The sequence below is a fragment of the Sus scrofa genome, chromosome 14 (assembly GCF_000003025.6).
Source record: "Sus scrofa isolate TJ Tabasco breed Duroc chromosome 14, Sscrofa11.1, whole genome shotgun sequence".
NCBI lineage: Eukaryota > Metazoa > Chordata > Mammalia > Artiodactyla > Suidae > Sus > Sus scrofa.
The window spans coordinates 125,747,687-125,771,613 of NC_010456.5; the positions used below are offsets into that span (position 1 = coordinate 125,747,687).

The 23,927-nt window shown below is 33.6% G+C and overlaps 1 protein-coding gene across 3 annotated transcripts in view; it reads left to right on the plus strand.

Moving 5' to 3' along the window:
* Positions 1-23,927, plus strand: part of ATRNL1 (attractin like 1) — a 776,870-nt gene that overhangs the window by 341,151 nt on the left and 411,792 nt on the right. For all 3 annotated transcript variants that reach the window (XR_002338976.1, XM_021074415.1, XM_021074416.1), the window contains exon 25: positions 21,537-21,598. Coding sequence is in view for 2 of the 3 variants with exons in the window: in XM_021074415.1 (XP_020930074.1) it covers positions 21,537-21,598 (62 nt within the window). In the remaining variant the exon portion in view is untranslated. The remainder of the gene's footprint in view (positions 1-21,536; positions 21,599-23,927) is intronic.

A 23,927-nucleotide genomic window follows, 5' to 3' on the forward strand; every position in this document is an offset into this window, starting at 1 on the left:
GCGTTGCTGTGAGCTGTGGTGTAGATTGAAGACACAGCTTGTTTGCTGTGGCTGTGTCCTAGGCGGGCAGCAACAGCTCTAATTAGACCCCTAGCCTGGAAACCTCCATATGCCGCGGGAGAAAATGACTTGTAAAGAAACTTTTCAGTCTTTTCATTTGTAAAATAAATGTAAGTAAAGAAATTCTCCCACTTCTTTATAGTAGTAATTTTTAAAAAGCCGTTCATTTTCCTGTGAAATCTAATTAAACTCTTAAAAGTTCTCATTAACCATCATCACCTCATAGATATTTACCATCATAATATATTGATCATATAAACTGCCATGTTTTTATATAAAACAGAGCAAACACTTTTGTTTCTATGTATTTTTTATTATTATTTTTTAAACTAGGAGTTCCCGTCGTGGCCCAGGAAAAAAGAATCTGACTAGGAACTATGAGGTTGTGGGTTTGATCCCTGGCCTTGCCAGGTGGGTTAAGGATCCCGCATTGCTCTGAGCTGTAGCTAGGAACCTGTGCTGCTGTGGCTCTAGCGTAGGCCAGCAGCTACAGCTGCCATTCAACTGCTAGCCTGGGAACCTCCATGTGCTGTGGGTGCAGCCCTAAAAAAAAAGGACAAAAAGACAAAAAAAAAAACACTAAAATAATTTTTCATCGGACCATACATTTCCATTGTAAATAGTTGGAAATCTGAAGTTTAAAAAGTAATGTAGACTAAATATCCTTTTGTTCATTTATGTTTTATTTGGTAAATTATTTTTTTGGACTTGTTCTTTTTCTTCCATGGAATCTGTTCTGTTTATGCTCTGTGTCTTTAATTGGAGCATGAAATTTTTGTTTAGAGGTCTGCAAAGAAATTTCTATTCTCTTAATTTCTTCTATTTCAACGGTCACATTCCCTTTCTCATTTCTTTGTATGTGTGTGTGTGTGTGTGTGTGTGTGTGTATTTTTGATTTTCCTTCTTTTTTTTCTTGATCAATTTACCTAGTGGTTTTCTTATTTTATGTTTTCAAAAATAGGATTTTGATTTAATTAGACTTCTTCTATACTTGCATCATTAATGTTTTCTTTTACCTTTATTATTCTTTATTATTTCCTTTTATTTTTTCTTAGCTTACTTTGCTTTACTTTGTCGATCTTTTTGTACTTTTAAGTGCTGGAAATTTATTTCATTTATTTTAATTTTATCATTTTTATTAAAGTGTTTATGCTATGACTTTACTTCTGATTACTCCTTTAAATATGTCCCATAGATTCCTTTACGTAGTCTTTTTTCTTTTCGTTATTGTTAAGAAATCATATAATTTCAATTTGCCTTTCCTCTTCTACCTAAGGGTTGGTTACTAGAAATTAAAAAAAAAAATGTGGAAGGACCCTTTTGTTTTGAGTATTTGTTTGTAATTTTGTTTCATTACATTGTAATCAGAGTATACTGCACTATATTGTTGTATTAAATCCTTTTAATTATTCTGCTTGTTTCTTCTCTCGTAGTTTTGCTCCATATAGTTTTGCTGTGTTATTTGGTCCATTACTAGTAGTAGTAGTAGTGGTAGTATAATTTCAAATATTCTTGCTATGAATTTTGACTTTTAGCATTAAAAAGTGTTCTTCTGGAGTTCCTGTTGTGGCTCGGTGGGTTAAGAACCCTCTTTGCTGTCTATGAGGATCTGGGTTCCATCCCTGGCCTCGCTCAGTGGGTTAAGGATCTTGTGTTGCTGTAAGCTGTGGTATAGGTCACAGATTTAGCTCAGATTTGTTGTTGTCATGGCTGTGGTGTAGGCTGGCAGATGCAGCTCTGATTCGACCCCTAGCCTGAGCACTTCCATAAACCACGGGTGCAGCCATAAAAAGAAAAAAAGTAAAAATTTTTTTTAAAAAAAGTGCTCTTCTTTTCAAGTTTCGTGCTTTTTGGCTTTACTTACAATTTGTCAATATCAGGATCTCTATCTTTGCTTTCTTTTTGTTTTCATGTGCCTGATAAACTTTTCTCTTTTTATTTCTAGCCTTATTGAATCACTTTATTTTAGGGTTTTTATTTTTATAGCATTTAGTTGGGTTCTGCTTTGTAAAACAATTTAAAATATCCTAATAGATGAATTAGTGCTATCTACATTTATCATTATAACTAATGATTTGATACAAAATTTGCCATCATGCTTATCTAAAATTTTTTTCACTTTAAAAATTACTCTGTCCATTTCTATGCGTTTGGATACATACAGTTGTGTAACCACCACCAGTCATGTTATAGAACATTCCTGTCACTCCCCAGATATCCTCATATGGCACACTTGTCGTCACCCTCTCTCCTTACTTCCAATCTTTGAAACCATTGACCTGTTTTCTTTCCTTATAATTTTGTGTTGTATTTTGTTTAATTAGCATTTGTTAGGTAGAACCCTGGGGTATTGGATGGTGAGTTATAGTTCATCAAAAGACCATAAGGAAAGAAACAAAGAAGTTTATTACTCACAGGTCCTAGAGGTGGTATCTGGCAGGGACTACACAGGACGGTCAAGTCAGGGCACAGGGAGAGGAAACATCAGGACGTGCAACTCTTGCCTTTGTCAGGGTCATGTTTGGAGTTCTTCTGGGTCCCCAGGGTAAGGCTGGACTGGTCAATTTAAATGAAAAGCACTGGCTTTTTGGCAGGCTTCCCAGGGATCTTATTTAAGGGTCACGCAAGGGAAAGGTCCTGGGAAGTAAAGGAAGACTGTTCATCATGGTCACTGTAAGGAACTTGCGTTTACTTGTGACTTTCTGGGCTATTTTCCTGTGCATGCACTTGCATGTGAGGCTAAGGTCAGTTTAAAGGCTCCAACAGGCTGTTTGACCCATGCAAATGGATATAAGTATATGTATGACTGGGTCACTTTGTTTTACAGCAGAAATTATCACAGCCTTGTAAATTAACTATATTTCAATAAAACTTTAAAAAGTTGGATGCTGAAGCAGCAATACCATGGAGTAGTTTAGCTAACCTCTTGACATTCTGACTTTTCCAAAGTGTCATAAAATTTGTATCATACAGTATGTAGACTTGTAGTTTTCAGTGATATTTAAAAATTTTTTTACCTTCATTAAGGTGTAATTTACACACATATTTATTCATTTTAAGTGCACATTTTTTTTTTTTGTCTTTTGTCTTTTGTCTTTTTGTTGTTGTTGCTATTTCTTGGGCCGCTCCCGCAGCATATGGAGGTTCCCAGGCTAGGGGTCCAATCGGAGCTGTAGCCACCGACCTACACCAGAGCCACAGCAACGCGGGATCCGAGCCGCGTCTGCAACCTACACCACAGCTCACGGCAACGCCGGATCCTTAACCCACTGAGCAAGGGCAGGGACCGAACCCGCAACCTCATGGTTCCTAGTCGGATTCGTTAACCACTGTGCCACGACGGGAACTCCTTAAGTGCACAATTTTATGAATTTTGGAAATTGCGCATATAACCTCCTCTACAGTCAAGATTTAAAACCATTTCATTAATCGAAAAGTTTCTTTGCATCCCTTTGCTGTTAGTCATCCCTCCCCGACCTCAGGCCTCAGGAAAAAATTATTCTGCCTTCTACCACTGTAGATTTGCCTTTCTATAATTTCTGTATAATTACAGAGTATGTATTTGGTTTGAAGTCACCCAAGTTGATATCTGTATAAACAGTTTATTCCTTTGTATTATTTATTAGTATTCTATGGACTGAATATACATATGAATTTGTTTATCTAGTCACCAGTTGATGGATTTTTAGGCTGTTTTGAGTTTAGGACAATAGTTAATAAAACCACTATAAATGTTCACCTATGGGTTTTTGTGCAAGTCTATGTTTTCAGTTACCTTACAGAGTATCTGCGTGTTAGATAGCTAGGTCTTACGTTAGTGTACGTTTGCCTTTTAGAATCTGCCAACTATTTACCAAAATGTTTGTATAATTTTGCATTTCCATTAGTAATATTATTAGTGTTCTATTTTCTAGTACTTGGTAGTGTCAACTTTGTTGTTGTTTTAATTGTAGCTATCCTAAGATATATTAGTGGGAATTGTTTTGAATTTGACTTTACCTAAAGACTAATGATGTTTACTATTTTTTTCATGTGTTTATTTCGCATGCATATTTCTTCTTTAGTGAAGTGTGTTCAAACATTTGCACATGTCTTAATTTGGTTTTTATTGAGTTTCGAGAGTTCTTTATGTATTTTGAATACAAGTTCTTTGTGAGACATGTGTTGCAGATATTTTTTGTCACATTATGTCTTGTTTATTCTTTCTCCCAGCAGTCTTTTGAAGAACAGATGTTTATAATTTTAATCAATGCAATTTATCAGGTTTTTTTGAATTTATTTATTTTTCTTGAATGGACATGTTTTTGATGTATTTAAGAAGTCCTTGTTTAACCTAGGTAATGATTTTCTCCTATTATTTCTTCTACAAGTTTTATAACTTCAAGGTTTTTTTTTGTTGTTAGGTCTATGATTCATTTTGAAATAACTTTCTGTAAGTTTTAAGGTATGGGCTGATATTTACGTATTGTAATTGGATGCCTAATAGTTCCAGCATCATTTATTAAACAGTTTATCCTGTCTTAATTGAACTGCCTTTGAACCTTTGTCAGAATCAGTTGACTCTATTTATGTACACCTATTTCGAGGCTTTCTATTCTACTCCATTCATCTATGTGTCTGTTCATCAGTTCACATTGCTTTGATCACTAAATTTTTTCTAAGTCTTGAATCAGATAGTGTGAGTCTTCTAATTTTGTTCTCCTTTTAAAAAATTGTTTTGGCTTTCTAGTGCCCTTGCCCTTTCATATAAGTGCTAGGATCTCCTTTAAAAAAAAAAAAATTCTAGAAGAAATCCTTCTGGGGAGTTCCCATTGTGGCACAGCAGAAACGAATCTGACTATGAACCATGAGGTTGTGGGTTTGATCCCTGGCCTCGCTCAGTGGGTTAAGGATCTGGTATTGCTGTGAGCTGCGGTGTAGGTCGCAGACATGGCTCGGATCCCACATTGCTGTGGCTGTGGCGTAGGCCGGCAGCTGTAGCTTCAATTAGACCCCTAGCCTGGGAACCTACATATGCTGCTGGTGCAGTCCTCAAAACACAAAAGACAGAAAAAAAAAAAAAACCTTCTGGGATTTTGATTGTGATTGCATTGCATTTAGGTATTAGATTGGGAGAATGGACATAATCCTATTGAGTCTTATAAGTCATGACCACTGTTGATCTCTTTGTTATTCAGGCCTTATTTTATTTCTTTCATTAGCGTTTTGTAATCTTCAACCTGTGTGTTTTACACATATTTTATCAGACTTATTCCTAAGTAATTTTAGTTTTTTAATACTATTATTATATAATTTTTTCATTCCCATTTCCAGCTTTTTATTGTTAGTACTGATTTTCTTTGAGTTACAATGGGGTTATGTCTCAATAAACCCATGGTAATTTGAAAATATCACAAGTAAAATTGTATTTAATATACCCAACCTACTGAACACCATAGCTTAAACTAGCCTACCTTAAATGTGCTCAGAACACCTATATTAGCCTATATTTGGGCAAAGTCATCTAACGTGAAGCTTATTTGGTATCAAAGTGTTGAGTATCTCATTTAATTTTTGGAAAGGGTACAGAATGTTTGGAAGTGTCTTGGTTGTTTACCCTGGTGATTGAATGGCTGACTGGGAGCTGTGGCATCATGAGAGAGTATCTTTCCATTTATCAGTAGCCTGGGAAAAGATCAGAATTTCAGTATGTGAAGTATAGTTTCTACTAAATGCATATTGCTTTCACACCATTGTAAAGTTGAAAAATTGTAAGTCAAACCACGATCATCTGTATATAGAAATGCAATAGATTTTTGTAACTTTAATTTGTATTTGGCAAAGTTGCTAAATTCATTTAATATCTATATTAGTTTTGGGGATAAACAATCATACCGTTCGCAAATAAAGATAGTTTTATTTCTTCCTTTTCAATTCTTTCCACATCTTTTCTTGGTTGATTCCACTGGGAAAGAGCTTCAGTGTGGTGTTGAGGAGAGGTGGTGAAATCAGACATCCTTGCCTTGCTTCCAATCTTAAAGGGAAAACATTTTTTCTTTTACCGTTAAGTGTTATGTTAGCTAAAGGTTTTCTAAGAAGCTCTTTAATTTAGTTAAGGAAGTGACTTTGTCTAGGAACTTTTTTTTTTGAGGCTTTTTTTATATTAAGAATTAATGTTGAATTTTTTCAAACACTTTTTCTGCATCTGTTGAGATGTTTCTTTGGTAATTCACTTTCAATCTTGGCAAATTACAGGGATTAATTTTGCATGTTGAACCAGGTTTGCGTACTGATTTATTACCTTTTTATACATTGCTGGGTTCCATTTGCTAATATTTATTGAGGATTTCTTTCTATGTTAATGAAAGATATTTGTCTTTACATGTCTTTTTCTTATAATTTCCTTGTCTGGTTTTGTTATCAGGGTAGTGCTAGTCTCATAAAGTAAATGTTAATCAAAGTGTTATCTCCTTTTCTATTTTCCAAAGGAAAATGTGTAGAATTAGTATTATTTCCTACTTATATATGTAGAAGTTTTTAATGAAGCCATCTTTGCCTATAGTTGATTATATATAGTTCTTATATATATGGTTATATTTAGTCAATTATAGTTGATTTATTTTGTTGGTTTTATTGTGTTGTTTGAAGGTTTTAAACCAGCAATCCAATTTGATTAATAGTTATAGTTCTATTTAAGTTATTTCTTCTTCAACAAACTGATTATTTTGTATATTTCAGTTTGTTCATTTTGTCAAGGATGTTGAATTTATGGGCATTAGATTGTTCCAAGGGTTGTCATATTATCCTTTTCTGTGGCATTTGCAAAAATGTTCTCAGTTTCATTTTTTATGTTGGTAATTTATGGCTTTTCTCTTTTTTAATTTTATAGGACTAGAGATTTACCAAATTTATTGATCATTTAAAAATCCTTCTGAATTGCTCAATCTAATAAAGCTATCTACAAAAAATCTACAAACATGAACTCATTGTTAGTTTAATATAGATACCAATGTTTTTACATGGAAATATTTATAGATATGGTTGTACACAGAAGGTAGTGTATATACATATATGCACATATGTATTTCCTTGTTCTGTCAGCTGAGAGGGCACAGAAACAATAACATAGTAGTATCAACAAGCAAACCCAGTGCCAAGATTTTGGTTTCTAATATTATCCTCCAATAAGGATAATATTGAAGAAATGGTTGATTCATGAACTGGGGTAGGAAGTACACAAGCTGAGCCTCGAGTAACTTATAGTGCCAGAAAATAAGGAGCTGTTAAAACAAAAACCAAAACACGAAATTATGGGAATATATCAAAAGGACACAAGAACCAAATGAAAGAATTCCCAGTGGTCAAAGCTGAAACAATTTCATAGTAAATTAAGGTAGTATTGGATCATAATGCAAAGTATATAGTAGTTATACATGACTCCATACTGATATAAATGACTAAATAGATAAATGGAATTTTTTTTGTGCTGGAGAATACCAAATAATTTATGTAGATAAGCTGTGCTGAAGAAGATGGTCCCTAATTTCCCACTTCTCAAGTGTTGGTTGTACATAGGACTTCCTTCCAAACAGTGCAGTATGGAAAAGTAATAAAACGAGTAACTTTAGAATGGGAAACAAGACCTCACAGACACAACATCAGCTAGGTTAACAAGGTCGACATCAAAAAAGTAGTATGTAATGTTGACAGTATCTACCTTTGTTATGAAGTGATAAAAATTGCGCTTAATCTCCAAAGACCCATAACCTCAGTCTAATCAAGACAAAAAAGTCTTGCAAATGCCATTTGATGGGTGTTCTACCAAATGCCTTACTCTTACTCCTCAATACTATCAAGATAATAAAAACTAGGAAAATCTGAGAAATTCTCATAGCCAGGAGGTGCTTAAGGAGACATCAATGCTAAATATAATTTGGTATCCTTGATGGGATTCTGGAATAGTAACAGGACATTAGATAAGAACTGAGGAAGTGTGAATTCATTATGGATTTTAATTAATAATAAGCTATGTATATTAGTACTGAATTATAACAAATGTAATAATTTAAGATATTAATAATAGGGGAAACTAAACATGAGGGTGAATGGGGACTCTTTATACTATATTTATACTTTTTCTATGTTTCTAAAAATAGTATAAAATTGTTTAAAAATTAAATGAAAATGAATGGCCTAGAATATTAAAAATAAGAAAATATTGAAAGACTTACACTATGTAATTTCAGGACATGAGGTTTTGATGAAATGACAGACATATAGAGCAATGAAATAGATTGGATTGTCCAGAATAGATTTGATCATACACGGTTGGTTTATTTTTGAGAGGGATGGCAATGTAAATCAATAGAAAAGTTTTTTCCCCAGAAATGTTGCTGGAAACAGTATAACTATTGGAAATAAAAAGAGTTTTGTTCCTTATCTTACATGCAAAAAAATTACTTTAGAATGGATTGTAGACCAAAATATCAGAGCTAATAACATTGTTAATGTCTGCAAAATAGTATGGGCGACAAACCTAACTAATTTGGGATAGACACTGACTTTTTATTTATTTATTTATTTTTATTTTTGGGCCACACTGCGGTATATGGAAGTTCCCAGGCCAGGGATCAAACATGTGTCACAGCAGCGACCCGAGCTGGTTTAGTGACAATGCTGGATTCTTTACCCATTGCACCACAAGAAAACTCTGACAATGACCTTTTAAAGCAAAGAACAGAAACAGTGAAACAAAAAAATTGATTGGAAGAACTTCACCAGAATTTTAAAATTCTTTTTTTCATTCGGCATATTTAAGAAATTTAAGGGCAATCCAGAGACTGAGAGAAAATAATTAGAATACACATATCTGACAAAAAAATAGTTGTTCTGGAGTTCCTCTCATGCTGCAGCGGAAACGAATCTGACTAGGAACCATGAAGTTGCAGATTCGATCCCTGGCCTTACTCAGTGGGTTAAGGTTCCGGCATTGCCCTGAGCTGTGGTGTAAGTCGCAGACTCGGCTTGGATCTGGTGTTGCTGTGGCTATGGTGTAGGCCGGTAGCTGTAGCTCTGATTAGACCCCTAGCCTGGGAACCTCCATATGCCACTGCTGGGGCCCTAAAAAGACCACACACACACACACAAAGTTGTTCTATATCTTGGTTGCAATTATATGCTTTGTAAAAATTGCCGAAATCCATCATTATATCCACTTGAGTAGAGGTTATTGTATGTAAATTATACCTCAATAAATGTGTTATTGGCATTTCACTATGAATGTATTGCAAATATTAGTCTTTCTGGATTTGATATATTTAAATATATTAAATATATTTGTCACCACAATATATGACATGGCAAAATATTTCAAGAGAGCAAATTTGTTATTTAAATTGTAGTCTTCTCAGACTTCCTATATCATGTATAGTTTTGAAATTCAAAACTAAAATGGTATACATTGAAATTATGCTACAAATTCTCTCAATTCTGTAACAAAAAATATTTAGTATTCATTTAATGAATTAACATTACAAAGCTGTACATTCATGTTTTATTGTAAGTTCTAAAGAGTCAGTTTCAAAAACGGGTGCATGATTTATTTTGAGTCTTTTCCTAGGAGGGTAAGTGGAAGAGTGTAGTAAACAATATAAATCAATATTAAGTATGTAGAGATATTAAAACCCTAAAAGTAAAACATATTGAAACCAAAATATATATAATACAAAAAAAAAAAAATTCCCGTTGTGGCGCAGCAGAAACGAATCCAACTAGGAAACTTTAGGTTGCAGGTTCTCTCCCTGGCCTCGCTCAGTGGGTTAAGGATCCGGCATTGTGGTGAGCTGTGGTGTAGGTCGCAGATGAGGCTCAGATCTGGTGTTGCTGTGGCTCTGGTGAAAGCTGGCAGCAACAGCTCCGATTAGACCCCTAGCCTGGGAACCGCCATATGCCGCAGGTGCGGCCCTAAAAAGGCAACAACAACAACAAATATATATATACATATATATATAAGCTATTCATAGTGAACAAAGATAAAAATAATAAATATCATACATAATTTTAAGTTTTGCATATATGTGAATAAATATGTAGAATATATATCAGAGATCATATCAGTATATATTTATTCCCTTAAGCTCATCTTATTTACGTCTGGCTTTCATATTCCTATTTGGATATTTTACTTATGTCCGTTAAAAGTCATCATTTGGCAAATCAGCTGTTTCTATTTTTATTTTTCCTACTTTTTCATACACCCTCCTAAACCAGAACTTTCGCTTCTTCTACTTAAAACCTGTAGTGTAGATCAAAGCACCCCAGTCCAAGAGAGGTGACGACCTCCGGGTGGTAGGAGTTTGTTTACTTTTACATTTTCTTCTAATTTATTATTGATCCTCATTCTTCAACATACTTTCTTGCTCTTTCAAGAGCTTTGGGAAAGGATTAGGGTGAGAAAGAAGCAAAACTTCCTGGGTTCCTGGTTTGAAATGTGAGATCCTCGGTTGGACTCTTTTTCTTTCTTTTTTTTTTTTTTTATTTTCCCACTGTACAGCAAGGGGGCCAGGTTATCCTTACATGTATACATTACAATTACAGTTTTTCCCCCACCCTTTCTTCTGTTGCAACATGAATATCTAGACATAGTTCTCAATGCTATTTAGCAGGATCTCCTTGTAAATCTATTCTAAGTTGTGTCTGATAAGCCCAAGCTCCCGATCCCTCCCACTCCCTCCCCCTCCCATCAGGCAACCACAAGTCTCTTCTCCAAGTCCATGTTTTTCTTTTCTGAGGAGATGTTCATTTGTGCTGGATATTAGATTCCAGTTATAAGTGATATCATATGGTATTTGTCTTTGTCTTTCTGGCTCATTTCACTCAGTATGAGATTCTCTAGTTCCATCCATGTTGCTGCAAATGGCATTATGTCATCCTTTTTTATGGCTGAGTAGTATTCCATTGTGTATATAATAAATCCACAAATAACAAGTGTTGGAGGGGCTGTGGAGAAAAGGGAACCCTCCTGCACTGCTGGTGGGAATGTAAACTGGTACAGCCACTATGGAGAACGGTTTGATCATACCTTAGAAATCTATACATAGAACTTCCATATGACCCTGCAATCCCACTCTTGGGCATCTATCCGGACAAAACTCTACTTAAAAGAGACACATGCACACTCATGTTCATTGCAGCACTATTCACAATAGCCAGGACATGGAAACAATCCAAATGTCCATCGGCAGATGATTGGATTCAGAAGATGTGGACTCTTTTTCTAATGTGAGGAACATTAGGATTCTTCACAGGTAACCCACATACACTGGAGCTAATTTTTAATGTGTGTATGTGTACAGCAATTGAGAGGATTTAGCTGTTATTAAACTTAGCGTCATAAGGAGGCTATTCTTCAGCCTCTTCAGCTGCTTTATTGCCCCGAAAACCTTTAGATGGAGAAACTGGTATTGAAAGAAACCGATTACTCAGGACTTCACAATGAATTGAATTGGAGGCTGTATTCTATTCATGTAATACCTAAATAGCATTATTTAGATCATCTAAAGTACTATATTATTTAGATACTTATGTGAATCTGTAATTAGTATAGCCAGAGTAAGTGTACTGTGTAATTGAAAAAAAAATCAAAACATGAAAGTATTTATGAATGAATGAAAAGTCACCATAAAGAAGTTCCTCAGAGAGCAAACTGCATCATAACTGTGCTGTTAATTTTATACCAAATCTGGAATTTAACAGTACTCAGCACCATCAGATTTTATTTCATATATTGGATTCAATGTAAATGTTATATTTACCAATGATTTAGGAAAACAACCCTCAAGGATAATATAATATTAAAATATACTACAGGTGGTATTGACCTCTTTATTTTTTTTTATCTCTTTTGCTCATTATTTTCTTCTGCCTAGTGTCCTCTGAGGTAAAGGACCTGCTCAAGACCAAAGTTGAAAGGATTTCCTAAATTTAACCCCAAACCCCTGTAGTTATGTTAAAATTATCATGTAATTTTAACTCTGTTTTCTACTACATCAAATACCCATATGATTTCATAATTTTTTTTATTGAACCTCAACTTAAAACTCAAGTTTTAAGTTTTATTATAATAAAACCTAAGTTCTATGATGGCATTGTTTTTGATCTAGTTTAAAAAAAACTGGAAATTTTACATTTGGGGCAAAAACATCTGAGCAATTGTGGGGACCTACTAAATCATCTTTGAAAGCACTTTATTCTAGAAAGCACCCAATTCACTGCATTCTGGTCCATTAGTCTAGGCTTAGTGGAGAGAAAAGAGTAGAGATTTAACCTTAAAAATATCCAAAATTAGGTATCTGTGGAAAATGTTCTTTGAAATTTCATTGTTTTAGTTGTTTCCTTAAAATTATTAATGCCTTTTTCAATGCAGATGGTTTTACTACTTATTTAGTAGGAATACATATTTATGAAAAATTGATATTTAAATATTACCACATGCTTTACTAAGACCATTGGCTACACTTGCTATTTTGAAGTCTTAGATATAAACCTGATTTCTGACGTTTTAGAAGTAGGATTAAATGATGAAGTTGGTTTAGTGAACATTACTGTTTAAAAGGAAGCTCCCATTTGATCACTTAATGAATTATAGAGGAAAAGCAAGCTTGTGGAAAAATGTAATTTATAAAACGTTGTGTTAAAAGCATAAATTACATATAGACTTCCAGATTCACCATTACTCTTGCTGTTTTATATCTTTGATTTTTTGAGTTAAAACCTGAGACTCTTCAAGAAACCTCATAAATATGCTAGTAAAATAATTAAGAACAGGTAGCAGTACAAATGCAAAGTTTTGTCTTGTCATTTTAAAGGTTATGTTTGTTTTACACATAACAATACTGTTTTTGAAAAAATATATCCTTTAACTTAAAACTGTTTTAAAACGTTCTATTTAGAACATTAGGTACATCTCTAGAAGATACTGCAGTTCATCCACTAAACAGCTATAAGTACAAATGCTAGGTTCTTTGCTAGTTGCTAAGAATATATAACTATGTATTGTAATGCCTGACTTGAAATATCTTGGAGTCAAGTGCAAAGAAAAGACAGGTATGCTAATTATCACCGTACACAGTGATTAACTGATGCTAGGAAAGTGTACAACTTAAGAATTAGGGTCAGAATGCATTGATTTCCATTTTAGGTCCACCGCTTGTTACCTGGATAATCTATAAACCTTTGTTTCCTTGTGTAAGAGGAATTTAATGGCATGACATATTTTATGGGGTTATTCTTTAGATTAAATATGAGTGTATGCAAGCACTTGGTACAGTGACTGGGCAATAAAATAAGCACTTTAATAAATGTCAGCTCTTTTTAGTGGTCCTGTGGTAAAAAGATATGGTAGGAATGAGAGGTGTACAATTCAGGGCCACCAAACAGAATCTAAAACCACCAGGAAATGAGTATTTCGATAGGAGTTACCCAAGAGAAGGTGTTAGGGCAGGAGGGGATGGCTTGTGCAAAACGAAGTACAGGGGTTAATAGTAGTGTAGTCTGATCAGACTGCAGTGCTAATGATGCTCTGCTTCAAGAAAGAAGCAAGGGCCAAATATTTCAGATCATTGCCATTTCAGGGAAGGTGGAGTCCAAGATGAAAGTAATGGAACAACACTGAGGAAATTTAAGTGGGAGAATTAAGGATTGTGATGAGGGGAATTATAGGAGACTCCTTAAGTTTCAAAAAGAGCATTTTGCCAGCTGGGTGAAGAATGATCAGAGAGTTATGAAGCTGAGGACAGAAGGAGCAGTTAAGTTTTTGCATGAAATAGGAGGAAAGTTACAAGTGCCTTTACAAGGCGTTTATTTATTCTAAAAAGAATTACACCCACTAAATATCTATAGACAACATTCAAGGATTTATAATCAGAGTAAATTGTATAGTATTTATGGAGACTTGGCCAGGATATTTGTTCCCCATGTTTTTATGCAGAAATAGGTATTATTCTCCTTTTAAAAATCATCTATTTTCTGTTCAGTCATATTTTTTGAAATATTACTTTATCAGGAATGATACAAATCGTATTATTAATATGCAGTGTTTAGTTACTTGTAGGAAGTTTATGTTTATCTGAGACAGATTATCCTAGTTGTTCTTATCCATTAATAGTTAATTTAAGCCCAAGTTTGTTTTTATTTATTTTTTTAAAATGAGTAAATAAATGCCTAAGGAGATTTTGAAACCTTGCCTGGAACATAGCCTGGTTGTCTTTAAGGTATGACTAGATGACTCACTTCCATTACTTTACTCTGCTTTTATATCATCATTGTTAGTATACAGAAATGCAGCTGATTTCTGAATGTTAATCATGTATCCTGCTGCTTTGCTGAATGCATTGATCAGTTTGAGTAGTTTTTCTGTATATGGTATGTTATCTGCATGCAGTGACAATTTTACGTCTTCTCTTCCAATTTGGCTGTCTTTTATTTCTTTTGTTTGTCTGATTGCTCTGGCTAGGACTTCCAATACTATGTTGAATAAAAGTGGTGAGAGTGGGCATCACTGTCTTGTTCCAGATTTTAGTGGGAAAGCTTTCAGCTTTTCTCCATTGAGTGTTATATTTGCTGTGGGTTTGTCATAAATGGCTTTGATTATGTTAAGGTATGTCACCTCTACACCCACTTTAGTAAGAGTTTTCATTGTGAATGGATGTTGGACTTTGTCAAGTACTCTTTCTGCATCTATTGAGATGATCATGTGGTTTTTGACTTTTCTTTTGTTAATGTGGTGTATGATGTTGATTGATTTGCTTCTGTTAAACCAGAACCATCCTTGTGAACCTGGGATGAATCCCACTTGGTCATGGTGTATGACCTTTTTTATATGTTGTTGGATTCAACTGACTAACATTTTGTTGAGACTTTTTTGCGTCTATACTCATCAAAGATATTGGCCTATGATTTTCTTTTTTGGTAGTATCTTTGTCTGGTTTTGCTATTAGGGTAATGGTGGCTTCATAGAATGTCTTTGGGAGTGTTCCTTCTTCAACCTTTCGGAAAAGTTTGAGAAGTTCCTCTTTGTATGTTTGGTAGAACATGTCATCATTGTGAAGGACCATAATCCAAACAGCGGATTGAAGAACCTCTATTTTACTTTTGGTTTGTTAGGTGAATTTGATCATTTTAGTACATGCTTTTATTATTTTCACTTTTGTATACCTCAGTGTTGTATCAGAGTTTATAGCAAGCTGACATTTTGTACAAATACACCAATTTGTCCTTCATAATAAGAACATTTTTTCCTCTCTTACAAAATCTGACATTTTGTGGTAAATATCAAGCTATTAATCTACTTCTCTATCCAAGTGCACTTAATGCAACTTTTTCATCAAATCATAAAGTCAAAGTGATGATCATTATTATTGTTAATGAAAAACATAGCATATCTTTAATTCAAGTTTCACATTTTGGACATGTCTTCAATATAAATGTGCCTTTAATCTCAAATGGACAAAATGTGTTATCACTGTTGCTATAGTTTCAGCTGTTTTTAACATGTCATTTTATGGATTATTTGGGGGCACTTTAAAAACATGGAGAAAATGAGGATATTATGAAATTTTACTATTAATTGGTTTCCTGATTTGGATTAATTTGTGTAATTATTGGATATCTAGAATAAAATCATTAAAGAAAAGAGAATTTCAAAGGTGCATTTTTGCTGACTAAAGTTTGAAAACTAATGTTAAATTCTTCTTAAGTAAACTTGTATTTTTCATGCGAATGACCACAAAACCAAATTGGAACATATTGATTATCTGTAGAAGGCCACGCAATAGACATAGCATCATTCACAGATTGAATAGCAATCTTTCTGATTAGACAGTTAGAAATTTTAGAGTCAGAAATGTACCTTATCCACTGGAGATACAGTTTCAGGGAAAATACAAATTTATAGAGTGTTGTTTTTGTTATATCAATTCGTCTTACTGTTTTCTAAGTAAAATTAGTTAAATGACACTTTTAAAGCTGTCTTTGTTTTCTCTTTAGTTAAACAATTTCTCAGGTAATACCACCTGTTTTAGATCAGTAGATCATATTTTGAACTAAGTTGCCTTCTGAAAAAAATCTCTAGAAACATAAGGAAAAACCACTTCTGGTATCTTGATTTCAAAATATTTTATATTCTAGATAAAATTGTAACTGGTGGATCTTATACAAATTTTTTTGTGCTTATAAACAAATGAAAACATTTTATACAGAAGTGCATATTTTAATGATATCTGACCTCTACAATAAGTATAAATTTTATAAGGAAAAATAGTATTTTATGATCTGAAACTAGCTGGTACTTATAGGCTATATAATGATTTATAAATTAAATTGAAATAAGTATATACTTAATTATTTCTGAAAATAACATCTGTCCTCCTTCCTTTCATGGCTTTTAACAAGGATATTTAAATTCCTAAGAATACTCTTGTGCTAAAGTTTGCTATATAAATTTATTCATTTATTCATCCAATTTTTTTAGATGCTTACTATGTGCTATGTACCAAATACTGTTCTTGATACTGGAACGGTGCCATGAACAATACAAAAAAAGGCCAGTATTCTCAAAGAATTTACATTTTAGTGTGGACAGTTATTTTAACTAGAGTTCGACCAATCAGTAAGATAATTTTAGATTGATTGTAAAAGAAGTAGGTTCACAGAAGGGTGTAGAAGAAGAGAGAGGGCAGACACTTTATGTAACTGTCTTAGAGAAGTGTGATATTCAGGGGGGCCAGCCACATGAAGACCAATTGCCCACCAGCACTTGGGTGGTTCTCCCTCTGGTGTACTTACTCCTTTCTCTGTGGGTCTTCCAGTTTCTTTGGAATGGGTCTGGAGTTGCTCTATATTCTTTCTGGATAAATACTGTGAATAGTCAGATCCATTTGCACCTAATGCTAATATCATTTCTTTCTGCTACCCCTGCCTTTCTCTCCAGTTTGTTCTCAGCACTTCTGCATATTTTTAGACACCAAGGAGTGATTTTATATGTTCTTTTTCATGCATGTGTATTTTGCACATTTGCCCCCAAACATGATTTTTGTTCCAAGTTACTTAGTTATAAGGACACAGAGAGGGCAAGCAAACCTTGATAAAATCCTGCAGTACCAGTCTCAATCTTATGCTTTGCCAGTCTAAGTTTATTTTAACACTGTTGGTTATTCCCATTGTTTATGCATCGCTTATCTTGAAGGAATGCAAAAGCCGTTATATGTTAAAGAATGAAAGTGGTAATAGTGATTTACAAAGAAATTAGTGGCAAGACCCATATATATATATATATATTTTTTTTTTTTCCCCTAAAAATGTGTCACTTGCTTTTTAAAGATTTCTTGGCATTGTTCCTCTCCCTAATTGGACCTTCTTTCCTTTGTTTCCTTTTTCCCCTGCTCTGTTCAATTTTGATTTCGTTTCCAACAGTTTCTCCTCAATATGGGTACTGTCCTGGAATAGAGATTTGACTGGTTGCTTTTGAAAATTCATGTGGCCCAAGCTGTTCTAGCTCCTTTTGGAACTTCCCGAGGACCCTTTACACTCATATGCTCTTGGAATGAGCAGATCCACTTCCATTTTTACCTTCTGTATTCAGATTGGCCTGCCTGATTCCAGTGAACACCTTTTGGATTTTCATGTTGATTCCCTCTTCCTACTCCCACGCTGATTTTGGCACCATGTATGCCTTGTGTTGTGGCCCATCCATACCTGTTCATGATTTGGCATTCAAGAGGGGATAATTTTTCATTTAATTTTGTTGAATTTTTTTTCATATGTATGTATTTGACTTTGCAATTTAGTTACCATAGGTATATAGATAGATAATTTTGATATGGAAACTCAAGGTTATTAAAAACTATGCTTCCACTCCCACTGTCCACCTAGACCTCTGCTTCATAGATTATATTTCTTAAATTTCCAAGTAGTTAAACTTCTTTTGATTATATTCAAAATTCAAAATAGTTTTGATTTTTATTTTAATCTGATGATATAGTGCATAAAATCACTACCATTTAACATTTTAAAGTAGTTTCTCTGCATAGTATTTATTGCCCACCTTTCTAAATGCTCTATGAATTTAAGAAAAGATTTTTTTCCTGTGTTACCTGTGGCTGATTATTTTTGCTCGGTTTTTTAACAGACCTTTTGAAAGTCCAGTCTGTAGTTGCTGTCTCTACTTCCTCACATTCCATGCTCACTTTGTTTCAATTAACATCCCCACCTCATCAGTGAAAGTGCATTTAAGTTAGGCACAAAGTTGATGTTTTCAAATTTAATAGTCACATTCTCATTCTCATCTTATTCAACCAACAAAACCGTCCACTACTTCCTTCTTGCAACTTTCCTTTTCCTTGACATCCTTGACACAGCACTTTCTTTGTTGCTTCCTTCCTGATGGATCACTTACTTTTTTTAACTCTAATAATGAGGTGGCCTTGAATTTCCTCTTAGAAGTTTTAAATGTGTCATATCTAATCCTTTACCATGTCTCCTCATGTTTATGCTAAATTATGTGCCCATCAACCTAGTTTTGTCTCCATGGCTTCTACTCTTGTGCAAGCTGCTATCATCTCATAACTAGAAAAATACAATATCCTTATTTTTAACATCCTTGCTTTCCTCTGTCATCCCTTCCTCAACCAGCAGTTGGAATGATTTTTTTTTCCCTTGAAAGTTAGATCGATCGTGTTACTCCCTGGCTCAGCAATTACAATGTAAAACTTTTTATCATGCCAGGGACCTAAGTGAATTAACCCCCGTTTGTCACTCTGACCTTACTTTTGACTACTCTATCCCTAGCTCTCAATACTCCAGCTCTTGTGACTTTAGTTTCTCAGAACATCTCTATCCCAAGCATACTATTCCTTAAGCCTGGAATCTGCTATTAATGGATCTTTGTGTGGCCTTACCTTCCTTATTATTTGTATATCAGGTCATTTATCATGTCTTCAGTAAGGCTATCCCTAACTACCTGAACTTAATTAGTCACACATCCTTGCACTTCCTATCGCCTTGTTTTTTCTTAACATTTACCACTGTTGGAAATTATCACATCTGCTTTTAAGTTTACCTGGTTATTTTCTGTTTCCTGCTATTGGTTATTTTCTGTCTCCCACTATTGGGAGAGCAGGGATTTTGTCTTATTTTCAAGGGGGTCACCGGCTCCTAGGACAGAACTTATGTAAATGTTTCTTTGAATATTTCTTCATATTTTAAATGACTGAATAATTTTTTTTGTCTGCTTGATCATATAGGTTCTGAACGAGAGATATGTATCAAAATGTTATTCCATAATTATGTTATTATCTACTTCTCTTTGTAAGTGCAGATATTGTGTTTTTACTTACTTGGACTATGTTTGTGGTGCATAAGGTTTATTACTTTTAGGTATTCTTTATGCCATATACATTTTATTTGGCAAGGTTTTATGATTTTGACTTTAACTCTGCTGTTAATATTATCCCTCATGCCTTTTTTGATTGTTTTTAAGAGCCTGCTCTTTCATAATACTTTATATTTTGGCTGTAAATATGTTATTGCTATAGATGTGTTTTGTATATAAAAATGAAGCTGAATTATGCTTTTTAATGTGTTGTGGAAGTCTCTTGATGAGGATTCAAGTTCTTCACATTTAGTGCAGTCCTTGTATATATACTTTGTCTTATTCCTTTATTTTTATTTATTTTGCTATATGTATTAATTTTTAATTTATTTCATCTTTTCTCTTTTCCATACATTTGCTAATTTATTCAAGCCCTTATTGAAGCTCATTTTTCTTCTTTTTCATTTAGATATTTCTCAAAACTGTTTACTTTCCTATTCCAGTTTATCTTAAATCAGTTTCATTTATTATGATTTCAAAAATAATTATCCTTTGAAGATTGTCTAGTTCTCAGTTGCTCTATTCAGAATTCTCTTCCCATGGATTTAAGTTACTGGTGACAATATTATTTGATTAGCCCTGTTTCTAAGACACTTTCGTGGACAATGCCTGGGGAGAAAATTTATCTCAATCTTTTACATTTTAAAAGATTTTTTTCCCTAAATCTCTAAAAACATTTTCACCTATAACCAATCTCCTATAGCAATTATCTTTCCTCAGTCTCTGTGTATTTTGTAATTCTTAAAATGCTTAGAAGCCTTTTGGAAATGAATGTTATTATACTCAAGCTTTCATATATATACACCAAAAATTTAACCATCTTCTCAACTGACTGTTCTTTATTTTACATGAGAAACGATGATGTTATTTTAGAATGCCATTTCATTCTTTGCACTGAAAGCTGGGGCAGTTATGAGGCTCATCTCCATTGTTTTCCTTCACTTATGAGTTATACCCTCCTCTGCCTTTTGTCTCATGTCTGAATATGGTATAGTTTTCTAGTTGTTTAGGACAAGAGAGAAGTCTCATTCCTTTTAGCCCATGTTCCCTGGAAGTGGAAATTCTATTACATGTTTTTGAAGGATTTTCAGAAGAGATTATTAGAGGAAAAGGAGATTTCAAAACCTTAATTAACCATTGTTCATCTTCAGCTGTCAGGGAAATTCACTTATGCTGACCATCCTCTTTATACATGATGTAAAAATAATATTTATTATATTATACCTACTATATACCGGATACTATAGAATTACTTTTGTTTCAATTAACTCAGTTAATCTTCCCTCTAACATTATGAGATTGGTGCTTTTGTTATTATCATTCACATATGGATCAAAAATAGGTTAAATAGTTTTCCAAAATATTTACATCTAGTAAGTGAAAAGTTGGGATTTAATATCAGATTTAAGATGCTGCATTATTGACCAGTAGGCTATATAATATGTCCTTGAGAATTGTGTTACAATATGATCTCTAAAATATGAAGAAAAGTGGAGAACAACTTTCACTTATTGACCTGTTTCTTCCCTCAAAATTTACTTCTTATTACCATGAAAATATAAATAGAGGTGACATATTTTGTTCTTTGAGCGGGTGTAAAACAACGTGGGTGTATGCAGCTTCTCTAGACAAGGATATGTAGGAAAAACAAGTTTCCTCAGTTTCCTTAATAGAGTTGAAATTAATTTTTTGGCATACAGGCTATTTATCAACTCTATTGATAGAAAATGTGGTCATTATTAGGTAAAGAAACTTACTTGCATGTTTTAGTTATGCACATTTAATATGCCATAGGATTTCATGTGAAAGTCTTAGCATACATTCCCGAAGTAATTTTATAATGGTTTTGTTAAGCCATTTAATGTTTTATGCAAAGTTTATCATCAGTAGTTGAATATATTTGGTGTTCTAGAGGAAGTTTTGATTCCAGCACATATCATTTATAGGATGGTGATGCTGATTTCTTGATGCTTTAAAAATGTTGTATTTAAAAATGCCATGAAACATCACCACTTCAGAGAAGACCATATATTCAGTAAGTTTCAAACTTTCTTTAATTTTGATTTTTCAGATTGCATTCTCACAACACAATACAATCATGGATCTTGTGCAGTTTTTTGTCACCTTCTTCAGGTAATTTGCTTTTACTGACATTGAATTTGTTAAATCTATATTCTGATATATGTTCTATCAATCTGTTAAGTATTTTGTCAATTTTTTAACAGTAAATATCATATAGCGTGTGTTGCATAGTTTTATATGCTGAATATATACTGTAGAGAAAAAGAAACATATTTAAACTATACTTTTGCAGGATTATTTTGTTAGTACTATTTAATAGCTAATGGATTCAGTGATAACCCTGTGTTCCCCATCACGTAAGTAATTAAAGCCTGTTTTAATTAATGGAATTAACAGTGCATTCACCATGTGGACTAAGTACATCTCCTAAAATTCAAATCAAGAATTATTTCTTAGGTAATTATCATAGGTGCTTAGCAAGGTGCTAAAATCTGTAGAGGATGAGAAAATTGTGTATTTTCTGTCCTCAAAGAGCTTATAATCTGGAAGTACCAAATATGACTTTGCATATGAACATTAGCTATTTGAGACATTAGCATTAGGTTTATAAAACATGGTTTTATAATTAACTTTGAAAATGCTTTGTATATTAAAGTTAAATAGGGCTCTTTTCATTTGTTTTTGACTTTTCATTTGTTTTTAACTGACGTTACTTCTCAGTTTTTTTCTCACAGGTTTTAATATGCTAATATTCAATGTATCATTCTAAAAGAGGGTAGAGTTTGAGTATTTCTCAAAACATAAGAACTCTTTTCATTGGGCATTCATTTTCCTCTCCACAGAATGTAAATAGAGGAGCACTGGGTGAGGAGAAGCTCAGTTTCAGTTATAGAATGTCTGTGTGATGGCATCTGAAATGATCTGGATTAAAAAGAATGTTATTTTTGTTAACGTGATCATGATGTGTAGAGCTTATGCTGGTCCACTGGGTGGCTTTGTGCAAATTAAACACATGTGTTTTTCTTCCTTCTGGCAGATATCATAGAACATACTTTACAAAGAGAGTGCAGATAATCTTGACTTTGACTCACCAAGTTGTCTGGCCTGCCTTGTACAGTAAAGAACCTGTACAGCCCAATCCTTGCATATGCCCAGCAGTTTCCTCAATCCAAGTTCATATTACTGCTTATCTTGTCAAGACACCGTACAATACTTGAATTCCTAATAACTTATTCACAGCGGTTAGCAAACATTTTCTGTCAAGGGCCAGATAGTAACTGTTTCAAGATTTGTGGGCTGTAAGGTCTCTGTTGCTTCTGTGCAACTCTGCTGTTATGGTGCTAAAAGCAGCCACAGTCAGTACGGCAATGAATGGGAGCGGCTATGTTGCAATAAACCTTTATTGTAAAAACAGCTGGTAGGCTGAATTCTGCCTGTGGACGTATTTGCCCAACCCCTGGTCTAACTCATGCCCGAATGCCTTTAATGACAGGAAATACGCCATCTCCTCAGATAGCATTTTCTATCCTCAGATAACTAATTGTTCTTTATGATTGAGCTGAAATCTGTCTCCCTGTAATAGCTCTTCTAATTTATCCAAACGGGCCCATATGTAGCAAGTCTAATTTCTCTCATCTTCATTTACAGCCCTTCAGCTTTCTAAATTCTTTTCTCTAATTTATACATTCTGTGTTCATTTATCCACTTCTTGTTAAAACCTTTGCCATGTTGGCCACATTGCTCTGAAAACAATTATGTTTGTCTACGGCCCTTAACTAGTATTAATTTCCAGAATTTAATGCTAAAACACATTTATCACTAATGTGCAAAATCTGTTTATAGTTTAAATTTGTCCCTTGAAAATGAAATTGAGGAAATATCTTAAATATATTTAATGTTTTTGATTTTGTACCTCTGAATATTAATGACTATTAAGCATATTATTTAGGTTACAATGTTTTTGGAAAGTATTAGAAGCTATAATCAAATGAGCATTATTTAATGCATGAAAATAAAAGTTTTTTGACAGAATAATGTGGACGTTAATATACTGAAACGTTCCATTCCATGTAAAAATTCACAGAGCTGAATATATATGTAAATTATTTAAATGTTTAGGGTTTTATTTTAAGCCTTTGAATTTGTGCGCATTTTTAAGTTCAGTAGCTCTTTTATGAAGTAAAAGAAAGCTAGTGTTAGTGTGTACTGTGTCTTAGAGATGATCGTAATTATTATGTTGTCATCATGGACAAAGCAATATAAAATATTCTAATCATTGTGTGAGATAAAATATATTTGATAGGTTTTTTATCATTTAAATGTTTTTCCGTAGTGAAATGTAAATTAGATAGTTTTAAAATTGTCTCATTGTTAAGCAAAAACATGGACAGAATGCTTTGAAGTTGTTTTTTTTTTTTTTTTTCTTTAATAAAGGAATTGT